The 26,671-nt window shown below is 44.7% G+C and overlaps 1 protein-coding gene across 5 annotated transcripts in view; it reads left to right on the forward strand.

Annotated features, from left to right (window-relative positions):
- Nucleotides 1-15,135: 15,135 nt before the first annotated feature.
- COL11A1 (collagen type XI alpha 1 chain) overlaps nt 15,136-26,671 on the forward strand; it is a 260,479-nt gene continuing 248,943 nt past the window's right edge. For 4 of the 5 annotated variants that reach the window (XM_059728451.1, XM_059728453.1, XM_059728452.1 and 1 more), the window contains exon 1: nt 15,136-15,536. In XM_059728451.1, the coding sequence (XP_059584434.1) occupies nt 15,422-15,536 (115 nt within the window). In that variant the 5' untranslated portion in view covers nt 15,136-15,421. The remainder of the gene's footprint in view (nt 15,537-26,671) is intronic. The other variant, XM_006262734.4, reaches the window with a different exon arrangement.

A 26,671-nucleotide genomic window follows, 5' to 3' on the forward strand; every position in this document is an offset into this window, starting at 1 on the left:
CCATAGATCCATGGACTGGGTCTGAGCCATGGTTGTATATTGCCAACTCCTTGTTTAAGCCATTTGACTGCAAAAGAAAGTGTGTGCAAATCAATGAAGGGAGCAATAACAGAAGCAATTAAAAACTCTGAATGGGAAATATGCGATTGTCATGTTGGAAGTCGAGTACAGACATCTAATTAGAGCCTTTTTATTGAGGTTGTTGGATAGCTTTAGAACTGGCAGTCAAAACATAGATTCTTAACAGTTCTGGCACCTAACAGCAGCATATTACACATACTAGACGGAAACCAAAAAAATAATCCCTTCTTCAAATCTGGGTGTCTCGCTTTGCTGTACTCTTAAATGAGGAGAGTTCTGGCATCCCTAAGAGGTCATGTTTTAGGAGACATATTACACTAATGGACTATGTAAATTGTCTGCTTTTAAATTAAGTAAAATCATGGTTCCAAAAAGTTGTTTCATCTGAGTTCCTCAAACACAAGGCAAAGAGCCTAGTTTTGATTTTTTTTTTTTAATCACTGCAGAGAAGCATGTAAATTAATAAAAAATGGTGGGGTCCTGTATCAATCATGTTACATTATAAAGTAATATTTGGGGGAACTTCAAAGAATTAGGAAGTTAGGCTGAGGTAAGCACCCATATAGCTAGGCTATGTGAAACTGTGCTAACATCTTTGATTTCTGATACTTTCTGTTGCTGATAAACATGAAGATATTGTGATAATGCATACTTCCTATTATTTTGGCAATTATTTTGGCCACTTGGATAGGTCCAAGAAGTTCAAATGGGTCACAAGCCCAGGTATCTCCTGCCACGCCAGCGTATATAGACAACAGCATTTTTTTTTACTTTTCAGAGGCCCTATAGGCCGTGGTTATCTTGGTTAGCATGCACATGATGGCTCATTCCTCTCTCACTATGCTGGAAGTAGCATCAGGAAAGCCCAAACCATACAGTGCTAATAGTGTCTATGGCAGGGCACCTTTGGGTTCCTGCCACTTTAAGGGCAGAGTCAGGCAGCTACCAGATGCCTGATGATGGCAGCCATTTTGAGAGCAAGGGATATAAAAGCTGCAGTTTGCTGTTGCCAGCCCAGGCAGAAACGCTGTTTGGCTGAGCTGCAGTAGGAACATCTTGAAGATAAGAGCAGGAGGCTCTTGGTCCTGGGCATTACCTAAAACTGCACCCTGCCAGGGAAGGGTGGCCTGGTGGGGCTCCTGGTGGCATGAAAGCCCCCAGGAAATGCCAGGCTAGTTACCTCCCCAGTGAAGAGCAAGGAGGGTTGCCTAACCCCAGCCCCCATCTTTGGGTGGATTTTGGAGGCAGTTATGGGGCCAGGCATGGCAGGTGGAGTGCCACCTGAGCCTAGGAGGGTGGTTGACCCCGAGGCCCTGATGGAGGTTTGGAGTAGTAAGGCCCTAGGGAAGAGGTCACAGTTGTGTAGCCCTGCACAGAGTAGGGCTGAAGGGAGTAAGCCTGAAGGACTGTTCATGAAGGGGGCTGAGAAGGGCTGAACAGGTAGTAGGCCTGAAGGGCAGTCCGAGGGACATGTTGAGTAGAGCCAAACTGGGAGTAGGCCTGAAGAGCAGTGCAAGGGCCAGTTCCTTGAGTAGTTGAGTGTAAGGAGGTAGTTGAGTACAAGGAGGATAAGAAGACCCCAGGATGGGGCATGGTGTAGAGGCCATAGAAGGGGCATAGTAGGAACCCCATGTGTGGGGAAGAAACCAAGGCATGGTCGTGGATGCCTGAGGCTGTAGTTGGGCCAGAGGCTGAGTAGGGGGCTCAGCCAGAGTTAGGGGTGAGTCCTGATCCCAGTAAGTCCTCTGCTGCAAGGAGGCCAAGAGGGGGCCAAAAGAAAGACCTAAAGGGTAAGCACAATGACCTGCTGCTCCAAAGGGGGAGGGGAGAGTCCTTGTGAGACCAGTTGTGATATAGGTTATGATTACATCATGTGGATGCTATCCGCAAGGCCCAGACTGCAGTGTAGGGGAGGTTCAGAGCCACAGATAGTGCCTCCTGGCATTGGGGCTTGGAACAGACAGCTTCCTGCATTATACCACCAGTTTATGGGAACAGCAAAGTCGTGGTGGGGGAGACTGGGCAAACTGCCCCCAGAGAGACAGGTGGGCGAGCTGGCATGAGACACAGGCCTGAGCGTGCCCCCTGTCACAGTGTGCAATACTGATTTGTAGGGCTATGTGAAGCTTCAGTAGCCTATTCAATTCACAGGACGTTCACTCCAATTAGTGGCCAAATCTGAATTGAATCGGGAGACTCATTAAAAGGTCTGAAATGAATTGGAACCCTCTGAATCAATATGGAGAGATACAGCCATTGACTAAACAGGCAGCAGTCCTCAACCATGCTGGACACAGCTGCCTCCAGTTGGTAAGACTAGCTGGTGGAGGGGATAGGGGTGTACAGGAGGTGGGACATCTGTTGTGGTTGGTGGAGGCGGGGGTAAGGAGCGTTGGGGGGGCAGATCAATGACCCCACAGTGAGGGAGGGATTAGGGCTGGGAGAAGCTGTTCAGCTGGGATGGGGTGGGGCACAGGATTCTGAGGGGGGCTTCTGACACTGCAAGCCACCAGTCTGGGAGGGCATGGGAACGGGCATGTGCCCTCCCATCTCTACAGGGCAGGATGGGGTCCAGGAGTCTAGCACCAGCTGCCCACTGCCAGGCTGTGCTCCATGGGGTGGTGGAGCCAGGGCTGCGTTCCGGGTGGCTACCCCTGGCTCTACCTGCCCCACAGAGTGTAGTGGAGTGGGGGCTATGGGGGGCTGCAGCCAACCTAAAATTCTCCATAGCCGCTGCTGCTGGCCCACCCCTATCGAGGTGCAGGCTTCCACCCCCATGACCTGCTGCTGCTTGCCCAACCAGGGTGAAGCTGCGGCTCATCCAGGAGGCACAGGGAGACTGGAGCAGCTTCTGCCACCGTACACCACTTGTCTGAGGCACCGTCCCATGCCTCCCTGCCCTGGCTGGGCAAGCAGCAGGAGGGCATAGCCTCTGCCCCCAGCACCTTCCACCCAGAGCGAGCTGCACCTGCATTGCGCTTCCTCCCTCCACCCTGGCTGGGTAAGTGGCAGCAGGGTATAGGCTCTACTCCCAGTACTGCCACACCCACATCCTTCATCTCCCCTCACACCCTGACTGGACAAGCAGTGGCAGGGCAGAGACCCTGCTCCCAGTGCCTTCCACTACCTGTCCAGAGCTCAGCATAGCCTGGCCCAGCCCACCCTGTGCAGATCCAGGGTCACATACCCACTCCCATGCCCTCCTGGACCAGCAACATGCAGTGGTGGGACTCCCCCTCCCTGAGTCCTGTGCTCCCCCCTCCTCCCCCTGGCTCCGGCTGGGCAGCTTGTCCTAGCCCCAATCCCTCCCTTGCTATGGGGGTGTTGATCTGCCCCCCACCATGCCCCTTCTGTCCCCTCTCCTCCCACCTCTAAAGACTTACCAGATGGAGGCAGCTGTGTCCAGTGTGGTCAAGGACTGCTGCCTGTTTAGTTTATGGCTGAATCTCCAAACTGGGGCTGAATCTTCAAATCCAATTTGGACGAATTGAATTGGGACAGTGACTCAAATCGCCAAATCGAATCGTTGTCCCTGCAAATTGGCTGAATCCAGATTGAATACTTGCCACTTCGCACAGGCCTAATGATCTGCAAGGCCTAAAGTCCCTAATGCAAATTATACTATCTACAACATGCACTAGCGCTGGACATGGATTTTGTTCCTTCTCAATGAAGCAGCAACATGTGCCATCCTGTATTACAGTGCAGCCAGCCCAGTATTCTACAGCAAAATATTCATTTTAATTACTATGCACTAATATAATTGATATATAACTTGGCTCCCACAATCGGAAAAAGGCTATCTGACCAATTTAAGCCTGGGTTTCACCCATACGGAAAGGAGGACCACTGAAGAAGAAATATGAAATATATATCGTTCTCTTCACACTTTGGAATTAAATTTCACAGAAAATCGGCAAATGTGGAATGCAACTCTTCAAAAACACCAGATCTTATCACAAGGAACTTGCAGGGCACAGACCAAACCCTGTGAGGCCTGAATCAAACACTTGAAAGGATAATGTTTAAGAAAATCTTGCATTCCCTTACAGCAGCAACCTTTGTAATGCAGTGCTTAAGTTGTTTCCTTACTTAACCACCCTGACTGTACATGGGTTACAGTACATGCATTCAAACACTATGGGACAAAAATTATGGATAAAGAATTAGGAGAAATAACAAGGTTAATTCTTCATTTCTTCAGTAAAACAGAATATTATTAATGGAAGCTCCCTGAATAGTGTGGGTTTTTTTTGGTTTTTGGCTTGTTTTTGTGTTTTAAAATGTTATTAGAAAAAAAAAAAACAGTTGATGAAGGAAATGTGCCCTGAATAGAAATGACCTTTTTATTGAAGAAGTGAGTTAGTGGCAGTGCTGGTGCCATCATAAATGGATGCTAGTCTTGCTCTAGAATCTTTTGCTTTTTTGCTTTGATTGAAAATATGTTTATAAATTAATGCTAATTCTGTGACATGGACTGTCCTCCCTCAGGGACTTTATTGAAACCACCACCTCATTTATATAAAGCTCCACACAATCTTAAGACTTATGGATCACTGGTGTGAGCTGACCATGCTGCCAGAGCCTCTCGGGCCTTTTTAAATTTCCCAAAGCATGTAAGAGTCTGCCCTCCCCCTTCCCATCATGCTCAAAAGCATGTCCGTTCCACTTTCTTTCCCCTTTGCTCCCACCTACTGCTGCTGCATTCCCTTCTGTCCTGGGGGTGGGGGAAACTTGGAAGCTGCTTCTGCCTGTTCCAGCTGGGTTGTACTGGGGCTGGACTCAGCTAGGAACAGCAGCAGTGGCAGTGATGATGGGTGGGGATTCCCACTCCCCACACTTGCTCCTGGTGATTGGGAAGGGAAAAAAGAGGAGATTCTTACATACACTGAAGACTTTAAGAAAGTACCCAGAGGCTCTAGTCCAAAAGGAGAGGGAGGGTGCAGCTGTGCCACTGCACCCACTCCAGATCTGCCCCTGCTCATTTATTCTAAACTGAAGAAAAACACAAGAATTAAATTAAAGAAGAAAATGGAAACTGACAAAGGCTGGCCCTTTAATCCATAGACACTTCTCTTATAATATTTGCTTTTCATGGTATGATGAGTAACTGGGTCAGGTTTTAGTACAGACCCATATTAATGTAATATTAGACATAAAGTAATGCTGGTGACTCTATACCACCTCAATGTGCACATAAAAAAGAGCCTTGATGTGATGGTATGACAGACTGACAAACAACCTCACAGCCCTCAGTGCTGTATTTCTTTAGGGTCTGTAGGCTGAGGAATGTGAAACTGCCACTTTCTTATGTGGTTTGTGGGCTAGGTTAGGCTAAGGAAACACATTTTCTTTTCAGTACTCCCTTGTCCCCTAGCTCCCAGAATTCCACAATGATTCATCTGTGCACATAAAAGAGATCAACTCCTAATATTTAAACATGAACTAACCTGCCATCGTTGATATACCAGGGACAGCATGATTGTCACAGTGCTTAACTATTTCTTTCTCTATAATTCTCTCTCTCTTCTCTCTCTCTCTCTCTGTAGGTACCATATCCAAACAGGACATGGGTGACCATGGTCTTCCACAGATCTCTTCTCTCTGAGGCATACATAATTTCTAGTGTTGATACATTCATCCATTTAGATAGAAGTTGACTTATGTCAAGAGTCTGTCTTCCACGATCTCTCCTTCCTTCAATCTTTCCAGTTACAACCAGAGTTTCAATTTCCTCTCTCCTCATAATATGTCCAAGAAACTCCAACTGTCTCTATAATACTAACTGAAGTGTAATAATGCTGGGGTTTTCAACCCCCTGCCTATGTGCCACATCTGGCCCTGGTGCTGGGTCACTCAGACCACAGAGCTCCCCATGGGTCTGAAAATTTGGTGGTGGGAAAGTACTGGCACCACTCCTCTGCTGCCAAATGTCTGGACCTGGGCAGAGCCTTGTGGGCTGGAAAGTATGGCCCTGACTGCTGGATCAGGTGTGTAGGATAGTGCAGGGTCCAATCCCAGCATGTGGGGGCAGCATCAGGCCCAATTCTGACATGTTGGAGCTTGTGGAGCCCAAGGGCCCAAGCCTGGTACATGAAGGTGGTATGGAGCCCAATCCAGGTCTGCAGGGCTGGGCAGAGGCAGCACAGAGTCCAATCTGGCCCCCCACTTCTCATCTGGCTCCTGGGACCAGAAGATTGAGCACTGCTCTAATAAGGGATGAACAAGTCAACAAAGAGGACAACCCAATATTCAGAGTAACCTTTACATCAACAGTTGTTTAAAAAAACCCAACCATATTAAGTCATTTGTCATGAAGTTACTAACTCGAGAAACCTCACTTTTTAATTTCCTTTTTCAATTCAGAATTAATATGTTCACTCCACCATTAACATCTCAGTGGTGGAATCTCATACCAAAATATTTACAAGAATTGTATTATGAATAATTTAACTTGGCTATTATCTGCAATTAGTTTATTCTCCGTTTTTTTAGTGTAAACATATTTGAGTTGTCTTCACATGTCAATACTGAGGCGTGGGGGGGAATACTACAGTTGTGTTAAACTTTTCAGATGTATCTTGAATTACCATATGTGACTTGACTGGATAATTGCTGGTAATTCTGTTTAAATGTACAAAGATAATATATTAGAATTACAGCCTTTTAACTGCTGCTATTAGCCATGTGGGTAAACACTGCAGATAGGACCCAAAATAAAGCAGAAAGAGCAACAGAAGATCTTTCTAGTCAAAATTTACTCCCAGAAGCAGTCTCTTGACATTTTGCTCCTTTAGCAAATATTGTTCCTTTCTTCTAGTTGGCCAAAGGAGCAGGGTTTTTTTGTTGTCATTTTATTTTTCTGCTTAGAGATCTAGGAGAAGAAAAGACTGAGAGGGAATTTGCTAACGGTTTTCAAATACTTGAAGAGTGGTTATAAAGAGGACGATGACAGATTATTTTCTGCGCCAGAGGGGACAGCACAAGAAGTAACTATTTTAAATTTGGAGATGGAAAAACTTGGCTGGATATTGGAAAAATGTTCACTGTGAAAGTGGTTAAGAACTAGAACAGATTATCTAGAGAAGCTTATAGACAACATTTGGACAAACATTTGTTTGCTATCGTTTAGACAGAAGCTCTTCTCTTGTGCAGGGGGGTTGTATTGGATAATGTCTTGAGATCTCTTCCAGCCCATTTTTTTCTAAGATTCCCTAATGCTATAAGGACAATGGTGACTGTGTGAGGAAATTCAACCTCATCTTACCCATAGGGAACGCCCCTCCCCCGCAAAATGCCATTTCAGATGGAAGAAAAGCATGTGAGAAGTGACTATCTCCAGCTCCCTTCTACTGACTGAAAAAGGACACTATCTGATAGGTATTTCTTACTGAGTAAGAAACCATTTTCTATTGAAATTAAAGAAAATGTTATGTCTTTTATTTAAATATTCTTAAAAAAATGATTTATTAAAATATATATTTGCTGTAGATTATTCTTAGTGCAAATAATTTGCTATTTATGTTTTCCTCCCTTTCTCCTTTTGTTGGAAAGATCTTTGTAAAACTCTGATTTATTCTAAGAAACCTGGTAAATTACATTTCAACAGTTTACATAATTCCTCTGAGACTGGGGTCAAAGGGTAAAATCATAGAAAATTAAGGTTGAAAGGGACCTCAGGAGGTCAGCTAGTCCAATCCATCGCTCAAAGCAGGGCCATCCCCAACCATATTATCCCATCCAAGGCTTTGTCTAGCAGGGTCTTAAAAACCTTCAAAGATGGACATTCCACAACCTCTCTGGGTAACTTGATCCAGGGCTTTACAATTCTACCGGTGAGAGAGTATTTTCTAATACCAAAGTTAAACGTCCCTTGCTGCAATTTGACACCATTGTTCCTCAATTTGTATACAGTATACTGGGCTGCATTAGTAGAGGCTCTGCCAGCAGACTGAAAAGTAATTCTTCTCCTCTATTCAGCACTGGTGAGACACCTGGAATGCTGTGTCCAGCACTAGCGATGCATAGGGGGTGCATGCGGGTGCACGTGCACCCCCTGAGCATGGTGGTGCACCCCCTGGTTGCCACTCGCCCCCCCCCCCCTAGCCTCTGGGGGCACACAGTGTTCATGGTGTCCAGTTTTGCCCACCTCCCCCCACAACAGAAAGGATGTAGACACATTGGAAAAAGTCCAGTGGTGGGCAATGAAAATGGTTAGGGGGCTGGGACACATGACTTATGAGGAGAGGCTGAGGGAACTGGACTGATTTAGTCTGGAGAAGAGAAGAATGAGAGGGGATTTTAATAGCAGCCTTCAACTATCTAAAGGATGGTTACAAAGAGGATGGAGCTAGACTGTTCTCAGTGGTGGCAGGTGACAGAACAAGGAGCAGTGGTGTCAAGTTGCAGCAAGGGAGGTTTAGGTTGATATTAGAAAGAACTTTCTCACTCAGAAGGTAGTAAAGCACAGGATCTGGCTACCCAGAGAGGTTGTGGACTCTCCATCCTTGAAGGGTTTTTAAGACCCAGTGAGACAAAGTCTTGGCTGGGATGATATTTTTGAGGATGGTCCTGCTTTGAGTAGGGGGTTGGACTAGATGACCTCCTGAGGTCCCTTTCCACCCTATTTTTCTGACTCTGATTGCTGTGCCATCAGCATTCTTCTTTAGTTTTCTGAAGCAACCACAGATTTTTCAGGGATTTCAGCTTTTTCAGACATTGTGAATACCAGCTTTCTACTAGGCTGTGGCAGTTTGAGGCAGCTAGTTCAAGCCTTTGTCATAGGTTCAGGAACTAAGAAGCACTTTCTCTTTGAGGAGTTAACAAGCCACAAGACCCTCTATCGAGCAACATAGTTATTATTGTTGTTCTGGAGTTTAATAACAGTCACATTCACTTTCCAATTAAATTCCTTCAGCCAATTAAACACTAGACCTAAAATCCTGTAATTCTACCCACATATATTGTAGTATCCATTACTTATCAGTTTACCTCAGCAGTCATCTATGCATAACTTTTGTCTGGAGTCTTTCCTGCTCTCCACACACGCACACACCAACTTTGTGCTGGAACTGAGGGCCACTCCAGTGTAAATCTCTGCACAGCTCATAGTGAGTACTGACCCCTTCCTGACCTTTGCATAACTTTCCATTAGCAACATTTGCGTGTCTACAAACTTAACAATTTTGGGAGGGAGGGCTCGTAGACACATAGTTTTTATCCTGCTGCCCTTTACAACTACAGACGTTATCAACAAACAGTAAAACAGGTCTACAAACAGTAAAAATAGGTGTGAGTAGCCCCCAAACCTCTGACCTTGCATGCTAAAAAGGGTCTACAGAGAGAAAATAAACAAAGGTACCATAATGGACCATTAAACATAGCTGCCACACACATAAGAGACTTACAGGTATGAATTGCATTTAGGGAATTTGACCAAAAGCAATTAAATCTATCATTTGTGTTACTAAGATCCTTAATAGTGAAATCAAATGGTTAACAAATGCCAGAACCCCAAACTCAAGAGAAAATTTGTTAGATTTCACTTTTTGTTTGCTCTTTCCTTCTCCAAGGTAGATCAATTATAATAAATATTTTAACAGATAAATCTTGATTACAGAAGTTTAAGAGCCTGTGTTCATCAGAAAGCACAGATGACAAAGTGATGATGTCTCGACCAGGCAATATTGAAGTCTGTTTAAAATTTAGGCTTTTTTTCTTCCTAGAACCTCCTCTCTTGCGTGGGTCTTGTGGGAATTTACACACATATTATGCACACTGCCCCACTTTTACTTTCACCAAAGGAAACAGAACAAAAAGACCGGGATGTCTCCAGGCTACTAAAAATGAAAGACAAACAATACACAGAGGAAAAACATAATGTTTAAAATAACAGGGGATTCACAAACTCTCCAGCTCTTGATGTCTTCAGGGATTTCTATAGAGGAAGAGTTGGGTTTGCAGACAAGAAACCAGATGGTGATGCTTTGCTGGCACTACTGGGCCTCCTCTGGGTACAGGGTGGTCAGTGGCTGGCCTTATCCTTATGGTCAAGAATTTTGCTGATACTGGTTTGAAGTACCTCCCTTCAAGTATTTGGACAAATCAGATACTAGCCTTACATTAAAGTTAGGTAACAGGGCAATCTTGTTTGAACTGTGTTTTACATTTAAACTTGAAGAACTTTTTTATGCCACCGGTTACAGCACGTCGGAGCAGAATTTGATTAATCAAGCCTGCTGGATTGTGGCAATTACCGCACTCCGTCAGGCTCCAGCATCTCATGTATCAGCATCCCCTCACTGAAAAATCGGGGGGGGGGGGGGGGAGCAGGAACAGGGGAGGAGGAGGTGCTTAAAATCTCCTTCAATGAGCTTTAGTTAAGGTGCCCCCATTGCCATTTTGAAGCACCAGGACATTGATACATGAGATGCTCCAGTAGTTTTAATTACAGTGGCTCTCAGTAAAGTACCCCTCCCCACACTTCTGGAGCACTTATGTAAATGCCCTGGGAGCCTAACAAATATCAAAGTCACAGATGCACAAGACCACTTTTGAGGAAACTTCCATGAGCCTATCTGGCTCAGACATCATAAAATATATTATACTACCTACACTAGATAAATAAATAGGGCTTCAAGTAGATTACCTTATGAGGTCCCTTCCAGCCCTAGCTTCTTATGATCCAAGTAAATAGAAAATAGAACATATGTCTGAATGGAAAGGATAATGATACTGTAGGAAACTACAGGTATAAAAGGAGAAGCGAAGAGGATTTAGAAGAAGAAAAAGTTTAGCTGGAGCTATTTTCACTTATTCCCTGATTAGGTGTGTTCAGTTTATTAGGGTTAGACTGAAATGTGAGTATAGATGCAGGAGAAATGATGGCAGATTTTTTTGTGATTATTTTAAACATAAACATGATACTTTGAGTCATAACTGGATGAAGTCACTCAAAAATAGACACAAAGTGAGAGGAGTAAAGGGTAACTAGTAAAGTTCTTTGTAAGTATTTTAGAACTTTTTTTTTAAGCTAAGCATTAATTATCAGTGTTCACAAGGCTTTTCCTCCATCTTTTGACTTCAGATGGGTGCCATGAAGATGCAACAGTTTATCTGTGTACTACATTTTGATGGACTAGGTTCGAAAATAGACAAATCCAGAACAGATACATTCTATTGTTTGCTCAGATGTTTTAAGCCTAATGGTTTTCTCATTGTCCATAGTATTTTTAGGGGGGAAAAAAAGTCAGGAATTCCTACCCTCCCATTCCAACTTAAATAAAATAGCTGTCTTTCTTTATTCCTTAGAGCAGGGGTGTCAAACTTGCACTGTCCCCTCTCCAGAGGGATCCAGAGCACAGGGGGCTCATCACAGGCCAGAACTGGATATGGTGGTACAGTAAGCAGCAGCAGTGGCTGGGTGAGTAGTGACTGTGGGAATTTTACATAACCATCACTCACCATGCTGCCAATACATGTTGCCAATGGGGCTCCATGGCCTGGCTTTCTGTGATGGACCCTGTCCCCACTTGCCCTGCCCCTAAATTCTGTCCCCAGCTCTGACAGACCTACTGAGTTAGGGCAGGATGATACCTTAGGGTTAGTAGGCGCTAATTCTAAGGAGTATTTGTCTGTGTTAAGGTTAACTCCTGCTAGTAATCTATATGTGCACCAATCAGACCTGCAGCTAGGGGGCTGGCAAGCAGGGGCATGGTTAGGGGCTGCAAGTCTGATGCATACCTTCCCTGCTTGCTATCTCTCTAGCCATAGTATAAGATGGGTTGTGGAGGGGAGGGCCTTTCCATGCTGCTTGGCTTTTCCCCTCTGACCCCTAAATCAGCCTACTGCTCCCCATCAGCTCCAAGATTCCCCCTTCACTCTTCAATAGGCCCTTCCACCCCTCAGTTGCCTCCCTCCCCATCCCTCAGTTGGCCACCTGCACCCTTGGATTGCTGCCCTGCCATCCTAATCAGTCTGAGAGCAACAGCAGCAGCAAGGGAGGAAGGGAGAGAAGTCTCCCTACTTGTCTGCTCCCTGCAGCTTGTGCCTTCCCCTTGCATCCAGATCCAGCCCCCACCAGGACCTTGCAGCCCCTTGCCCTCCCCTGCAGCCCCCCACCCTTCAGTTGCAAGGCCTGTCAGAGGCTGGATGTGGGCATGCAGGTGCAGGATGGTCTGTAAGGACTGCAGAAGCAAGCAGGAATTGGGCCGCCCCCTAACCCCACTAGCACCTCCACCACTCAGGCTGATCAGGGCAGCATGGCAGTGATGGTATGGGGGGAGGGGAGGAGCTAATGGTAGAGAAGGGGGCAATTGGGCTGTCAAGGTAGTGATCTGAGAGGAAGCAATTTAGGAGCCAAGGGGGAAATTTGAAAGGCAGAGGGGACAGCAGCCTGGTAGCTCCCTACTTACCCACTCCCCCATCCCTCTTCTCCCTTACAATCCTGCCCCCCACCCCTTCCCTGTACTCCTCTTGCTCTCCTACCCACCTTCATCCCTTTTCCTTCCCTCCCTACGTACCCCGTCCCCATCCGCTTGTTGCCCTGTTGTTTCCAGCTGTCAGTTCAGGGCTGTAATATCATATAGATGGTAGCTAGTTCACCTGAAAACAGTGCCTCCTGGGATGCTGGAGGACTGCAAATTGGTATTTATCTCAGGTGAACACCCAGAAGTGAATTTAATTTCAGCTAGGTAGCCCAGCTCCAAAATAATCCTGGTATAACTTTAAAACACCTAAAGTGTACTTAACACTAGTTAACAACCCTTAATATGTGACCTTTCAAGTTTTAAGTGTATTTAACATCATCTAATTGTAAAGGGTCGTCTCACCTTTACTTTTGGTAAATCACTACATTTGTAATTTGGTAAATTACTACTAAATTTGCTCTGTGCCTCACCTTCTACATCTGCATGTATGATACTTAATGGTATGAAATATACAGATGAAAAGGACTAAGTAGTATTAGTAAGCTCCAATAACCTATTAAATGATATTGCAAAGGGTAAAGGGCTAACCATAGATCTTGAAAGTCATAACGTTTTCTGCTGAATTTGCTGCTTCTTTTCTTAACAATATAACCAATTTTTTTCTTTTTTTGCAAAATCATTATTACGCAGTTGATCAAATATGCATTACTTAATGTAAGTTCATTTTTTCCCCTGAAGCACAGACATGGATACCCATGAGACCAACTTTAACAACCCAGTAGATATTTGAAAACCCAATTGGCTGGAGCTAGGAAGGAGGCAGCCAATGAACCATAACACTGATAGAGTGATCTTCCCTGAGGCTCTTCAAAGTTGGGAACATGGGGTAGTTTCTCTAAAGTCGGCTCAGCTTCAGGGAGAGCTGTGGCAGCCCCCCGCCCATGCAGGAGTGTGTGCAATGAAGAGTGCAAAGCAGGGGTTGATCCTACAGAGACTGCAGACTCTGCCAGCAGTTCCCCGGGTCTCGTGCCCTCAGACCATGTTTCAGGGATGTATTTGGTAGCCGTATTGGTCTGAGACAAAAAGAAATTCAAAAACTCGAAAAGTCTTGGTTCAGAGATTTTGTGATTTCTTAGTTGGTCTAATAAAAGGTATAATCTCTGAACCAAGCATTCTAGAGTTTTTGCATGCCCTCCAACCTGCACTTAGGTGAAGAAGGGATTTTTTTTTTTTTTCCCCATCTTTGCATAGGCTGTGCATTCTGGCAGCCAGCAAGGAGCTTGTTCAAATACCAACTTTTCTGAAGGACAGAAGGGAGAAACTTGTGTCTGGATCAGCTGTTAACAGGCAACTTCTGTCAGCTCCTCTGCTCTGGGGAGGGGTTCAGGTGCAAGGCTGGAGGCTAGATGAAGCAGTACCGCTCAGTGCAAACAAGGCAGGCAAAGTTCTTTGAGTAGATGAGATACCTTTTATTAGACCAACTGAGTAGTTGGAAAAAAGTTCTTAGCAAGCTTTGGAGTGGAGTCACCCTTCAGGCATAGGGAGTCTCTGCTGTTCTGAAACTCCAAGGAATGAGAGGGGCTAAAAGTGGGGCAGGATGTCAGTGAGAATGTAAATAGGTAGAAATTACAAAGAAAAGGTAAAGCAGAGAGGGGAGAGGGAAAAAGAGCAGGGCAGGGGGAGAAGGGCTAAAGGGAGACATCACAGTGATAGAATACAAGGTAGAAAAGAGGCTGTCACTGAAAAAAAAAATAGTTGGAGACAAGGAATCCAGGGATGAGAGAAGCTCCAAGTGTGAGAGGATATTGTAGCCGTGGTGGTCTAAGGGCCTAGGCAGGCAAGGTTCTTTGAGTAAATCTGACCTCTTTTATTAGACCAAATTAAATAGGTGGGGGGGGGGAGGGGGACTAGCTTTATGTTTAATCTTGAAGAACTCAGCCTGATGAAGGGTTTTTAAACCCAAAAGCTCACTACTTCCCCATCCCCCCAACTATTTAAGTGGGTGTAATATACCAGATTCCCCCAAAGAACCTTGTCTGCCGGAGGATGCAATGAACATAAATAGGAAGAAAGGAGACACAAAAGATAAAAAGCAGGGGAGGAGAGGCCAAAGATGAGCAAGGGAGACACGACAACGGTGCCTCCCTCAAACAGTGCACTCTCCCTGGAAGAGTCGGTGCCCCCCACGGATCCTTTTACCCCGCTTTGTCCCCATCCCCTCCGTTTGTCCCCGTGGCCTCTCCTCGCAGGCTGCCCCGCCGCCCCTCCCCGTGGTGTTTGGTGCAGCCCAGCTCCCCCCAGCCCCGAACCCTTCCCGCGGGCGAGCGTGGCCCCGGCGCCGGGGAGCAGGCGGGAGGCTCCCGGGGAAGCGGCGCAGGCTCGCGCTCTCCTCCATTCCTTTCATTCCCCGAGTGCTTTCGAAATGCCCCTCGCCCTTCTCCGGGCTGGGGGCGGCTCCGGGGGGCTGGTCCAGTCCGGAGCTGCCTCGACCAAGGGAGGGCGGGCTGCGGGCTGCGGGAGGAGGCGGCCGATTGGCTTCCGACCGCCGGCTGGCTTGTCAGTTTCAGCTCTTGGGGGGGAAGGGGGGCGGCTGAGTGCCTCTCGCCCAGCCCTCTGACGGGGTGAAGCCTTTAGGGGGATGCCGTGCTCTTTGCATTTTGATTAAAGCCCCTCATCTCCCTTCAGTGTGAAGGCAGGGCGCCGGAGCGGAGGGGCCTGCACAGGGGCTGTGCAAAGAGGAGAGAGAGAGAGACCCCCCCCCTCCCCCCCGCAAAAAAGCAACCCCCCCAACCTCCCTCTGGTTGTCACTGATGGCTCTATAAGAGGAATCATCTCTGGGAATATTGTGGAGGGGACGGAGCCGGTCCGCAGCGAAGGCGCCCGGGTTTCACGCACGCTCCAGGGCGCCCAGCATGGAGATGCAGAGGTGGTCCACAAGGTGGAAAACGAAAAGGTGGCGCTGGGACTCCTCTCTAACCCTAGTCCTCACGTTTACTGTCCTTCTCCAGGCTGCAGAGGTCAGAGGAGGTAAGGGAAAAAAATGGGTGAGAAGGGAGAGCCGGGCACTGCAATCGCCCCTCGTCCCAGCCGGGCAGGAGGATCCAGGGCAAGGCTCCTACAGTTGTCCTGAGACCTGTCAGCGCAGATCTCAGCCGAGGGGGGCCGGCAGGGAGCGGGGACCGGGGACCGGGAACCCTGCCCAGGCTTGGCTCAGGGCACGCTCAGCCTTGTTGGGACCGCTCTGCAGAACTCCTTCGGGGGAGCTTTTCCAAGGTGCTGATGATTTAAAGTCCCACTTGAAAGCATCACTCCTTTTTTAATCTTTTTTTAAGACCAGGAAGCAAGATACTGCTTTTGGGGCTGGGGGGGGGGGGGGGGCGCTGGGGAGGGGGGAGGAAAAAGGCAGCTGCTGAGCAAAACTTTTCTCTCTCTCCCTAGCTCTGAAATCCAGCTTTAAAACCCCGTTTTAGAAAGTGTGTCAGTTTCAGCTCTTCCGCTTGAAACTTACACGCTCCGTTGAGTGGACATGGGCATGAGGCTGATCAGGTTCCTCAAGTCTTGGCTATGATTAAAAAAAAGCTATGATTATAAAAAAAGCTAGTTTTTTTCTTTGAGGGACGAGTGGGGGAGGAAGGAGAGAGGTCTCTCGGCTCTTGGCGTGATTTTTTTTTTTTGATTTTTTTTTTTATCCCTTTACTTTGAAAAGCTCCGTGATTGGCAGCTTAGAGCTGAGTTGAAATGCATTTCAAAGGGCCCCTTCCTAGACAAACAGGAGAGTCAGTCTCCTCGAATAGCATCTCCCTGTGGCCCTGCTAGACCTGCAGGTGGTGTATAGAGCTGCGGGGACAGGCGATCGGCTTGAGGGGGGGAGCTCTTACGTGGCAAGCGGGCAGGTCAGTGGGAGCTGTGCCAATGCACCGAGAAGAGACTCCCCCTCCCTTTCCCCACCTCCCCGCGTTGCTGCATCCTCGGGGAAAAGCGCGTGGTCCGCTAGGTGTCTGTGGATACGGTTAGCAGGGTGCAGATCCCGGGAGCGTGCAAAGCAGACAGGGACCACGATCCTCGCCCTCCAGGGTTAAGGGAGGGGTGGGGGCAAGGATCAGGTGACGGCTGCCCTGCTCTCTGGCCTCTGGGGGTGGGTGGGAAGGGGAGGGACGCGTAGGGGCTCGACTCGGGAAAGCTGAGCTTCTGCACTGACGCCTGGTAGCTTTAGCAGCGGGGACCCAGCCCTTCCAGCACTCTCTGTGTGTGGGTGGGAGTGGCGAGTGGGGGTGTCCCAGCTGACAAGCAATGGAGCTGAAACTAGGATTTGAAACGATCTGCTTGGAGCTTCACCGTGCATTTGCCAGTGCTTTACACTCCCTCGCTGCGTGGAAGGAAGGGCTTCTTCTTGCCACCCCAATAATTAGGTTCTTCTTGTGTCAACCTTACCTAGTTTTTCTGCGTCTGATGCTCCCGGAGTACACTTTTGATTTACATTTTTTTTTGGATGATTTTTGCCAGTAATTTGAAGACGGCAGTTTTGCCTGTGCCCATATTTTCGGTCCACACTAGTTATGCCGGGAGCACAGAAAGGTGATCACAGTTTCTATGCCATTGCTGGTACCTGATCACCACTTTGGTGAACCATCAGCAGTTCTGCCCCCTGCCGGTCCTGTTTGTAAGAAAGGCAGGAGACAGCCAAGTCTATCCTTGCTGCAATGCATTTTAGTTAAACAAAGTTCCACCAAGGATGAATAACCCCTGTGCACATAAAAGGATTTGGCTTTTCATGACTCTGTTGAAACTAAAGTTACTGAAGGAAGGAGACTTCAGGCAAAGACATTTTTTTTCCTAAATTCAATATTCCACTCTGACCTGGAGGCAGTTCTTTGCAGCATTTCCATCATAACAGCATTTATGAAGACAGACAAACTTTGAGTTGTGGTTGAATTCAATTAAAATCTGAACCTAAGCAGCACTGATAACAATTCAGCTCAGGCTACCTGGTATTTACTGGAATATTTTAACTCATAATGGATTTAGGTCTATGAGCATGACATATGTAGTAATAAAAATCCCTTGTGAAGAGTTGCTTTAAAAAAAAGTGTCGTGTTCCCCCCCCCCCCCCCATTGGTTTCATGGAATTTGAGAAACAACAGATTACAAGTTTGGTTTATGCTGTTTGACTTCTGTTAAAAACTCTTTGCAAACCAATAGGTTGTTTTGGCTTCCCTGAAATAGGGTATACTATCAATCTGTTACTAAAGTCAATGGGAGTCTTTCCATTGACTTCAGTAAGCTGGAGTGCTGGATCTGACCTAATTTCCTAGATGGAGCACTGAATAGATATCTCTGAGTTGTCTTTTATATACTCCAATACTAGTTGAAATATTTAGAAGCTTAAAATCAACAGAGTGACTGATTGACAATTAAAAGCAGGGGGTGGGGGGACATAAGTAATATTATACTGAACAAGTCACGGTAAATGCTGGGAGTATATCAAAATATTACAATGTTTCATCAGAATTAAATGTAAATTGACTTTGGAATTGTATTTAGGTTAGGGATTTTTTTAAATTTTATTTGGATTTCCATAAATGGTTACCGTACAAAGAAACTTAGTGTCTGTACTGGAGTGTTAAACTTTTCAGCAATTATTTATTTTTCATTTAAAACACAATTTTCTTGATTTAGAGAGAAGTCAACTAAATTCCTAAAATTCTTGACTGATAGGTAACTTTACTAGTATGAATAAAGAAGAACAAATTCCACATAGGCTCCTGAGGTTTCTCACATTTAGACAGAAAGAACCATAGGAATGAGAAGCGATTGAATTAGGAAAGTAGGGGCATACTTTGTCACTTCAGTGCCCATCACACCCACAGCAGCTCTTGTTAGAAAATACTCTTGCTTTATGACCTGGTACAAGTAAACAAAATTCACGTTTTAAAAGACACTCTTTGATTTCCTTCTCCCCCTTCACCTTTTAATACCAAATCTGTTGGTAATGTTTGGAATGAATAAACTCATTTAGTCTAAATGGCATAGCCTCAACACTATAAATTTTTTGTAAGGGCTTGGCATCAATGCCCTATTGTGATGCTGATTTAAATTTCATGAGCAAGAAATGAAAAAAATAAAGCAACTTTTTTAGCTCTTCAAGCAAATGGAAACCCTGCTATTATTCAGAATACAGAGTGGTATAAAGAATTCTGGTTGAAAATATGAATGTGCAGCTATCTGAAGAATATAACTTTTGGACCTTCTGTTGAAGTAAATTCATGGATGACAGTATTTGCTCTAAAATGTTTTAAGCACTTAACTTCAGTTACCTTACTAGGAAATGCAAAGATTATTGTGTTCCCCAAACTCCCTTGAAAACTAGTAGGAGCTCCGGGTTCAGAAGGACTGCAATTGGGCCCATTAATAATGAGAGGCAGAATATTCTATAGGATCCATACACACTTAAAACAACGTATGTAATTCAATTCTGAATGCTTACCAAGTCTCATTGGAAATATAGCTATTCCGGATTCGTTTATCAGAGGAAACTTGTTTAACATCTGAACATTGCTAATCTGCACAAATTTGCTGGTTTCAAATAGAAAACATATCTATCTTTACTCAGAACTGATTATCAGTAATGTATGCTATTTTTCGTGTCTCACATTCTATGTGTGTCAGTGATGAATGAAGAAATCAGAGTATTTTCATGGATCCTTTAATATAATATTTACTATACTCAAAAAATAGTGTCATGACCCTCAGTAAGGTAAAGAGATCACACATTTCAATGGTTGATAATAATCAAATGAATTGAGGTGATAAAATCATAGGAGGAATTGATAAGATTTTGAATAACTGTTGGTGGTCCAGCTGAAAAGTTTGAGTCCCAGGGATCAGCAGGTGAAATGGTCCTGTCTTCCCAGTACATAGTGACTGATCCAGCAAAAGGAAGCTGCAGCTGCATGAAGATGTTTGTTTTTCTACTTAACTTAGAATCTCTGCAATATTTTAAATGCAAAACAACTGTTTTGTTTCAGGCAGCTGATAAAGAAATATGACTAGTTTTTTAAAGAATATACACACATAGCTCGTGATTTATCTCAAAATTTATATATCTCACAGCTATCATTTGAAGCTGTTTTTTCCAATTTAAAGAAAATCTTCCTTAATATAAATCCTTTCTTGATTGTGTCATGTTTTCTGATAAATGTCTGGAAAAATTGCTGGTACAGTTTGCATCCATGGCAGCTGTAGATTGTAGTAAAGGAAATGTCTGAGTCAGAATGGTAATTTTCTTACCATTTCAGATATATTTGATCTACTGTAAATAGGGACCTTCATTCTAACAAAGTTGCCATATAAGAAAAGAACTATGACATGAGTACTGAAGTGGTGTTATACCTAAAACACACTGGAACAATTATGCCTCATACAGATGTGTTTTGTACAGTGTTGAATAGTAGGTCTCCATCTGTTAGTAAGATTAAGAAGTTGCTTTTTTTTCAGTAGGGCATTCTTTTCATAAGAAGTCCTCCTAACATTTGCTCATTTATTGTTGTTCTGACTGTTTGTTGATAATAGGTAAATAAATGGAACTTGGGAGAATTCTCCTGTACTTTAAGAATGTAGACTCTCACTAAGTAATAGAGTTTTACCCTTTGGATGAACAAAGCAGAAATAGGAAAATTACATTTATTGAAACTAGTCTAACTTGTATGCATATTGCCAGGGATTGACAAATTTTAAATACAAAATTTACCAACTGCAAAAGTAGCACGTTAATGGTGGAGCTTGCTACTAAATACTAGGAGGAGTTGGCAGTATTTGAGTTCCTTCAGCACATTATCACACACAAGGGGTTGTAAAAACCTTTATAAATTCCAGGTTTGGGATTTCACTGTATGTCAAAGTGTTAATGCATTCAACATGTGAAATAGAAGTTAGTTTGGCAGAACTGTTATTATGAGTACACAGTGTTTGTTACCAAGTAAAAACAAAAAAAACAGAGACATGCCTTATAAAAATATGGGTCTTGAACCTGCTTTGGCCATCCAGTTACGTTCAGGATGATAATGAAGGTATGATATGAGCTAAATCCTGGTCACCTGTCCCAAGTGAGAAGTACTATTCCAGTCTGAAGCTTATTGAAATTTTCCTTTGAGCTAAAGGTGAAAAGGATTTGGCTCAATAGATGTACTTAAAAGAGTCTAGGAATCTGAATATTTATATGATAATTTTGGATCAAGATGAAAGTTCAAGGTCTCGCACCTTCACTTCAGCAGAGTTCTCTAGAATGGAAAACTGGGGCCTGATTGCTGACCTTTTTATCAAGGGAATGTATCTCACTGACTTCACTGGATATAGGATCAGGTTTTCAAGCTGTAAAGACAGATCAAATTGATGTGTCTAGACTGAATTCAATGAAGTTACTGTGAATCATAGCTAACACTCTCACCCTTAGATGCTTATAATTCTTCTAAACACTTTCTATTTATGTAGCTGAAAAATGTACACATATTCCACCTTGAAGATTGGAATCAATAATGAGGATATTTTTGAAAGTTAGAAGTTTCTAAATAAATACCTCCTTTGTATATCTATAACCATGTGGGTTAAGAAGTCTTGGTCTACCTTCCCCATGTTTAGCTAGTAGCCACATTTCTTATTAGTGGCAGGGACAAAATGTTTCCTGCTGTGGTGATCATCATCTTTTGGTTACCATCTTTTTTGCTTTGATAACAGGGACACGGTATTCCAGGAATTTCATATCTGTTCTGCTGGCCTCAAAATATCACTTTTGAAAATACTGTCTCCAAGACCTACTATCTCTACAAAGGAAGTGTTTAGCTCATCTGGTAAAGAGAGCTCATCACTCTAAAATATCTTCCATTACTATGGTACAAACCTGGAATAACTCAACAGAAGTCAGCACAGAGCCAGATCCTGATATGCTGGCAATCATCATATAACTTCAATGGAACTGTTCACATTTATATCAGGGTAGATCTGACCTGATGTTAAAGTGGTGTAAAACTAGGGAAAGCAACCCAAAATCACTCGCAATCAATGCAGGCTCAATTTTAATGAAGGCTGCAAAGCAGGTAATATTATTACGAAATAATACATATTACATGTAAAAGAAGTTCATATTGCATTAATGAAGAAGTCAGATTATTTGGGGTTTCACTACCCAATCTCAAAATTTAGGCTACATGTTCATTAATGTGCAGTGGTTACTGCACAATTAATTTAGTACTTGCATAATCAAGTACTAAATACATGCACAATAACTGGAGTTACTGTGCAGTAGCATCAACGAATGGCTTTTTAGCAATGCTCCTACACAGTAGCCTAATAATACTGTGCAGTAGTGTATGAGCACTGTTTGTGCCATGATGTGCTATTGCACAATATTATTACACTAACTGTGCAGTAGCCTTTATGGATGTGGATTAATAATGAAAACTTAAAAGGTAGCCCTCAGTTTCACAATTTTTGCAGAAATAACCAGGCTTCAGGTAAACTCCACTAAGGATCTGATCTTGTAATACACAGGCAAGTCTCTCACTGACCACACTATGCCCATTGAGTTGTGCATTGTTTCTTGCTTTCTGTCTTTTTTTTTTTAAACTGAAGGGGCATTACAGACTTAGAGAAAAGAGATACAAATATATATTGATGGCCATCTAAAATGAGTCAAACACTAGGTGAAGTGTTTTAATTGTCTTTAAAGTATCACTTGAACCTGATGTAGGATTATCAGGTGATCTGTGTTGGCCTAACTGCTACTAATGAAATCAAAGGTCAAATTCCCAATAGCAGACATAGAGGTTGCCTAATTTTGAGTGCATTTAGAAAAATGGAGTTGTTAGCAAAATAATCAGTTCTTCATAAATAATTTAAAGCATTCCGGTATGCATCTAGATCACTGTAGTTTGGTTTATACCAATCAAATATCAGCAATCTACAATATTGGTTTACCCATGCCTTGAAACCCCATCAGCCCTTATCTTTGCTATCTATGTTCTTTTAAAGGAAACATGCATGACAAAACATTTGAGTGATTATATCTCGCCTCTATAAATAGATACCACCAGCAAAATTTTCAAACCCAGGTGCCAAAATATAATCTCCTAACTTCATATTTAGGCACCAAGATGTAGAGGCCAGTTATCAGAGATGATGTGTGCTCATTTCAGTTAGATAGTTTAGATGTCAGTTCTAAATCTTGCAAATGAACTTCTCTATGGCTCATTTCCCCATTCTGTGAAATGGGGTTAACTATATGTATCTATTTTTACATTTATAATGCATTTAAGCTATATTTAATAAAGGACTTGGATAACTTCAAGTACCACAGTGCCTATCTTTTAGGTTTCTGGCCTCCAGAGGGGAATCCAAATTTCTGTTAGCTGTTTAGGCTCCCTACACAGCTTATGGGCAAAGTGTATAAGTAGCAAACTGAGCTAGGAGCTAGGCCAAGGGTACGGTTAAGGGAAGAAATGTGTCTCACCCTTTCCATTGCTTTGGTATGTAAGGCAGCGCTACAGACATGGCCACATAGGATCCAGACTCTAGAATGGTTTCCTGGGGTAGAAGACTACATTCACTGTTTCAAAGAACAGTGGGATTGCTTTCAATTGCAATTTTGAATAAAGGTGCCTAAATCCTTTATTGGTGATAATCATCAGTACATAGATTAATAGGAATTACTATTTATATATGTAAATTTTTCAATTTATAAAATGTGAATAATTAGAACTATCCTTGAGTGCATACATAATTTAAAAAATACTAAGTTTATCTCATTACCAGGAATCCAGGTTTCTTCTTGCCACAGAAAATAGCAGATATTCTTCTTTAATGGAGAAAATGCAGATTTTCTCATGTAAAGGAGAAAAACATGGGAAAGCAAGTTCTAGCCTGCAAAGGGCTGCTTGGGGTTGTGGGGAGTGGGAGGAGGGCAATCAGAGGTGAGGGGAGCCACATGCATGTACACGTGGCAGCCAGGCAGCGGTGAACAGTTCCCACAGCTCTCTCCAGGTAAGTCTATGGGAGGGACTGGGGAGGGGGTACAGGCCACGTGTTAGGAAGAGGGAGGGGGCACAAGCAGGGGGTGCATGTGTCCCCCATGATGTCTGCACCCACAGAAGTGCACAGGGCTGGAACTGGGCAGGACCAGCTGCAGGCAGGTGCCACCTCCATGGCTATCACCACCAAGGCAAGCCACCCCCTACCTGGCCAGCAACGGGGGGGGATGGGGGGGGCACTACTCTGTGCCACTGCAGCTTCTGCACCTCACCATTATGGCGCGGCACTCCCTCATGCACCAGGTCCTGCCTGCTGGGTCATGGAGCTCCTCTGGAGCTGGTCTAGCCTGACTGCAGCCCTGCACCCCTCTGCGGGTGCAGAAAACTCAGGGGGCATGTGAGCTCCACCATTGTGTCACCTGTGACCCCTGCCTTCCCCATACACCCACTCCCTTCCTTACACACTGGGGGCCTGGGAGCGGGGGCCGGTGGGTCTATGGGTCAGGAGTGAAGGGTACCGGCATGGGCAGGGAACCAGCCTATCAGGGCTGCTTAGCACCATAAAGCAGTGGTAGGGACAGCCACAGTTGGACCTGCATCCTGGTGAACTAAGAGGGGAGGGGGAGCTTTGATTTTCCATGATAAAAAACCCAAAATGAAACACCAAAATTCATAGGTATTTAGAATGTATTTTATTATAGTGATTGAGGCATTGGTAGGCTTCCAAATTGCTTTAAACTTGTAAATATATCAATCAAACATTGTGTTCAATTGATACATACATATATATATATATATATATGTAGTATATATGTAGTAATGATAGATTTCCTGTTGTGGACACCTGCTTATTAGGAGGTGGTCAAAGACCATACACATGCAACTAAAAAGCCATTAGGTTAAAATCAATATGTACAGCTAAAGCTGGATGCTACAATGAAGTATTTAGTCTACAATGAGCAAATCCCCAGTTATTGTAAATTGCATTGTGAGTTAATCTTTTGTGTACTGCAGGGATAAATCAAATTCATGAGTTACTGAGTCTGAATTTTAAACCGTATTTAGAAATGGGCATCTCTTATTAATTTGTACTTTTTCAATGGCTGTAAAAATACTGTTGCTGAATAACAGTATAGTAGGAGGAAAATCAAAATAGCTTTTCCATTTGTACATCAAGTGCAAACAGGTATTGAAAAACTTGTCCTTCAGCTTCTATTGATCTTTACACATCTGTAAAGTATATGCTTTTTTTCTTTTTTAATCTTCCTATTCCATCTCGGAGGAAAGGCAGCAAGAGCGCACAGCAGCCCCCCTGGCTCTCCAGGGACCTAGCAGACCTCCTGAGGCTAAAAAGAAAGGCCTACAAAGGATGGAGGATGGGAGTCACCTCCAAGGAGGATTATTCTGCACTGGTCCGGTCCTGTAGGGAGCAGACCAGGAAAGCCAAGGCTGCAACTGAACTCCAGCTAGCTTTGAGCATCAAGGACAATAAAAAGTCCTTTTTCAGATACGTGGGGAGCCAGAGGAAAAGCAGGGGCAATGTTGGACCCCTGCTGAACCAGATGGGGCAACTGACAACTGACGCCCAGGAAAAAGCCAACCTATTAAATAGGTACTTTGCGTCGGTCTTTCATCAGCCCCATGGGATGCCTGTGCCTGCTACAGGGCCGGGAAGTCCGGGTGAGGGTGATCCCGTGCCCTCCATTAATGCTGACTTTGTGAAGGAACATCTTGAGAAGCTGGATACCTTCAAGTCAGCCGGCCCTGACAATCTTCACCCCAGGGTACTCAAGGAGCTGGCGAGCATCATAGCCCAGCCTCTAGCGCGGATCTTTGAAAACTCTTGGCGCTCTGGTGTAGTGCCCGAAGACTGGAAGAAGGCCAACGTGGTGCCTATCTTCAAGAAAGGGAGGAAAGTGGATCCGGCTAACTATAGGCCCATCAGCCTGACTTCTATCCCGGGGAAGATCTTAGAAAAGTTTATTAAGGAGGCCATCCTTAATGGACTGGCCGACGCCAACATCTTAAGGGATAGCCAGCACGGGTTTGTTGCGGGTAGGTCTTGCTTGACCAATCTCATTTCCTTCTACGACCAGGTGACCTATCACCTGGACAAGGGAGATGAGATTGATGTCATATATCTTGACTTCAAAAAAGCCTTCGATCTGGTGTCCCATGATCGTCTCTTGGAGAAACTGGCCAATTGTCGCCTTGGGTCCCCCACGATCCACTGGCTGGAAAATTGGCTCCAGGGTCGGACCCAGAGGGTAGTAATTGATGGAAGTCACTCATCGTGGTGTCCTGTGACCAGTGGGGTCCCCCAGGGCTCTGTCCTTGGACCCATACTGTTCAACATCTTCATTAACGATGTGGACACTGGAGTCAGAAGCGGACTGGCCAAGTTCGCCGATGACACCAAACTTTGGGGCAAAGCATCCACGCCAGAAGACAGGCGGGTGATCCAGGCTGACCTGGACAGGCTCAGCAAGTGGGCGGATGAGAATCTGATGGTGTTCAATGCCGATAAATGCAAGGTTCTCCACCTTGGGAAGAAAAACCCGCAGCATCCTTATAGGCTCGGCAGTGCTATGTTGGTTAGCACTATGGAAGAAAGAGACTTGGGGGTCATCATTGACCACAAGATGAACATGAGCCTGCAATGTGATGCTGCGGCTAGTAAAGCGACCAAAACGCTGGCTTGCATCCATAGATGCTTCTCAAGCAAATCCCGGGACGTCATTCTCCCCCTGTACTCGGCCTTAGTGAGGCCGCAGCTGGAGTACTGCGTCCAGTTTTGGGCTCCACAATTCAAAAAGGATGTGGAGAAGCTTGAGAGAGTCCAGAGAAGAGCCACGCGCATGATCAGGGGTCAGGGAAGCAGACCCTACGATGACAGGCTGAGAGCCCTGGGGCTCTTTAGCCTGGAAAAGCGCAGGCTCAGGGGTGATCTGATGGCCACCTACAAGTTTATCAGGGGTGATCACCAGTATCTGGGGGAACGTTTGTTCACCAGAGCGCCCCAAGGGATGACGAGGACGAATGGTCACAAACTACTACAAGATCGTTTCAGGCTGGACATAAGGAAGAATTTCTTTATTGTCCGAGCCCCCAAGGTCTGGAACAGCCTGCCGCCGGAGGTTGTTC

Source organism: Alligator mississippiensis, chromosome 5 (assembly GCF_030867095.1).
Source record: "Alligator mississippiensis isolate rAllMis1 chromosome 5, rAllMis1, whole genome shotgun sequence".
Lineage (NCBI taxonomy): Eukaryota > Metazoa > Chordata > Crocodylia > Alligatoridae > Alligator > Alligator mississippiensis.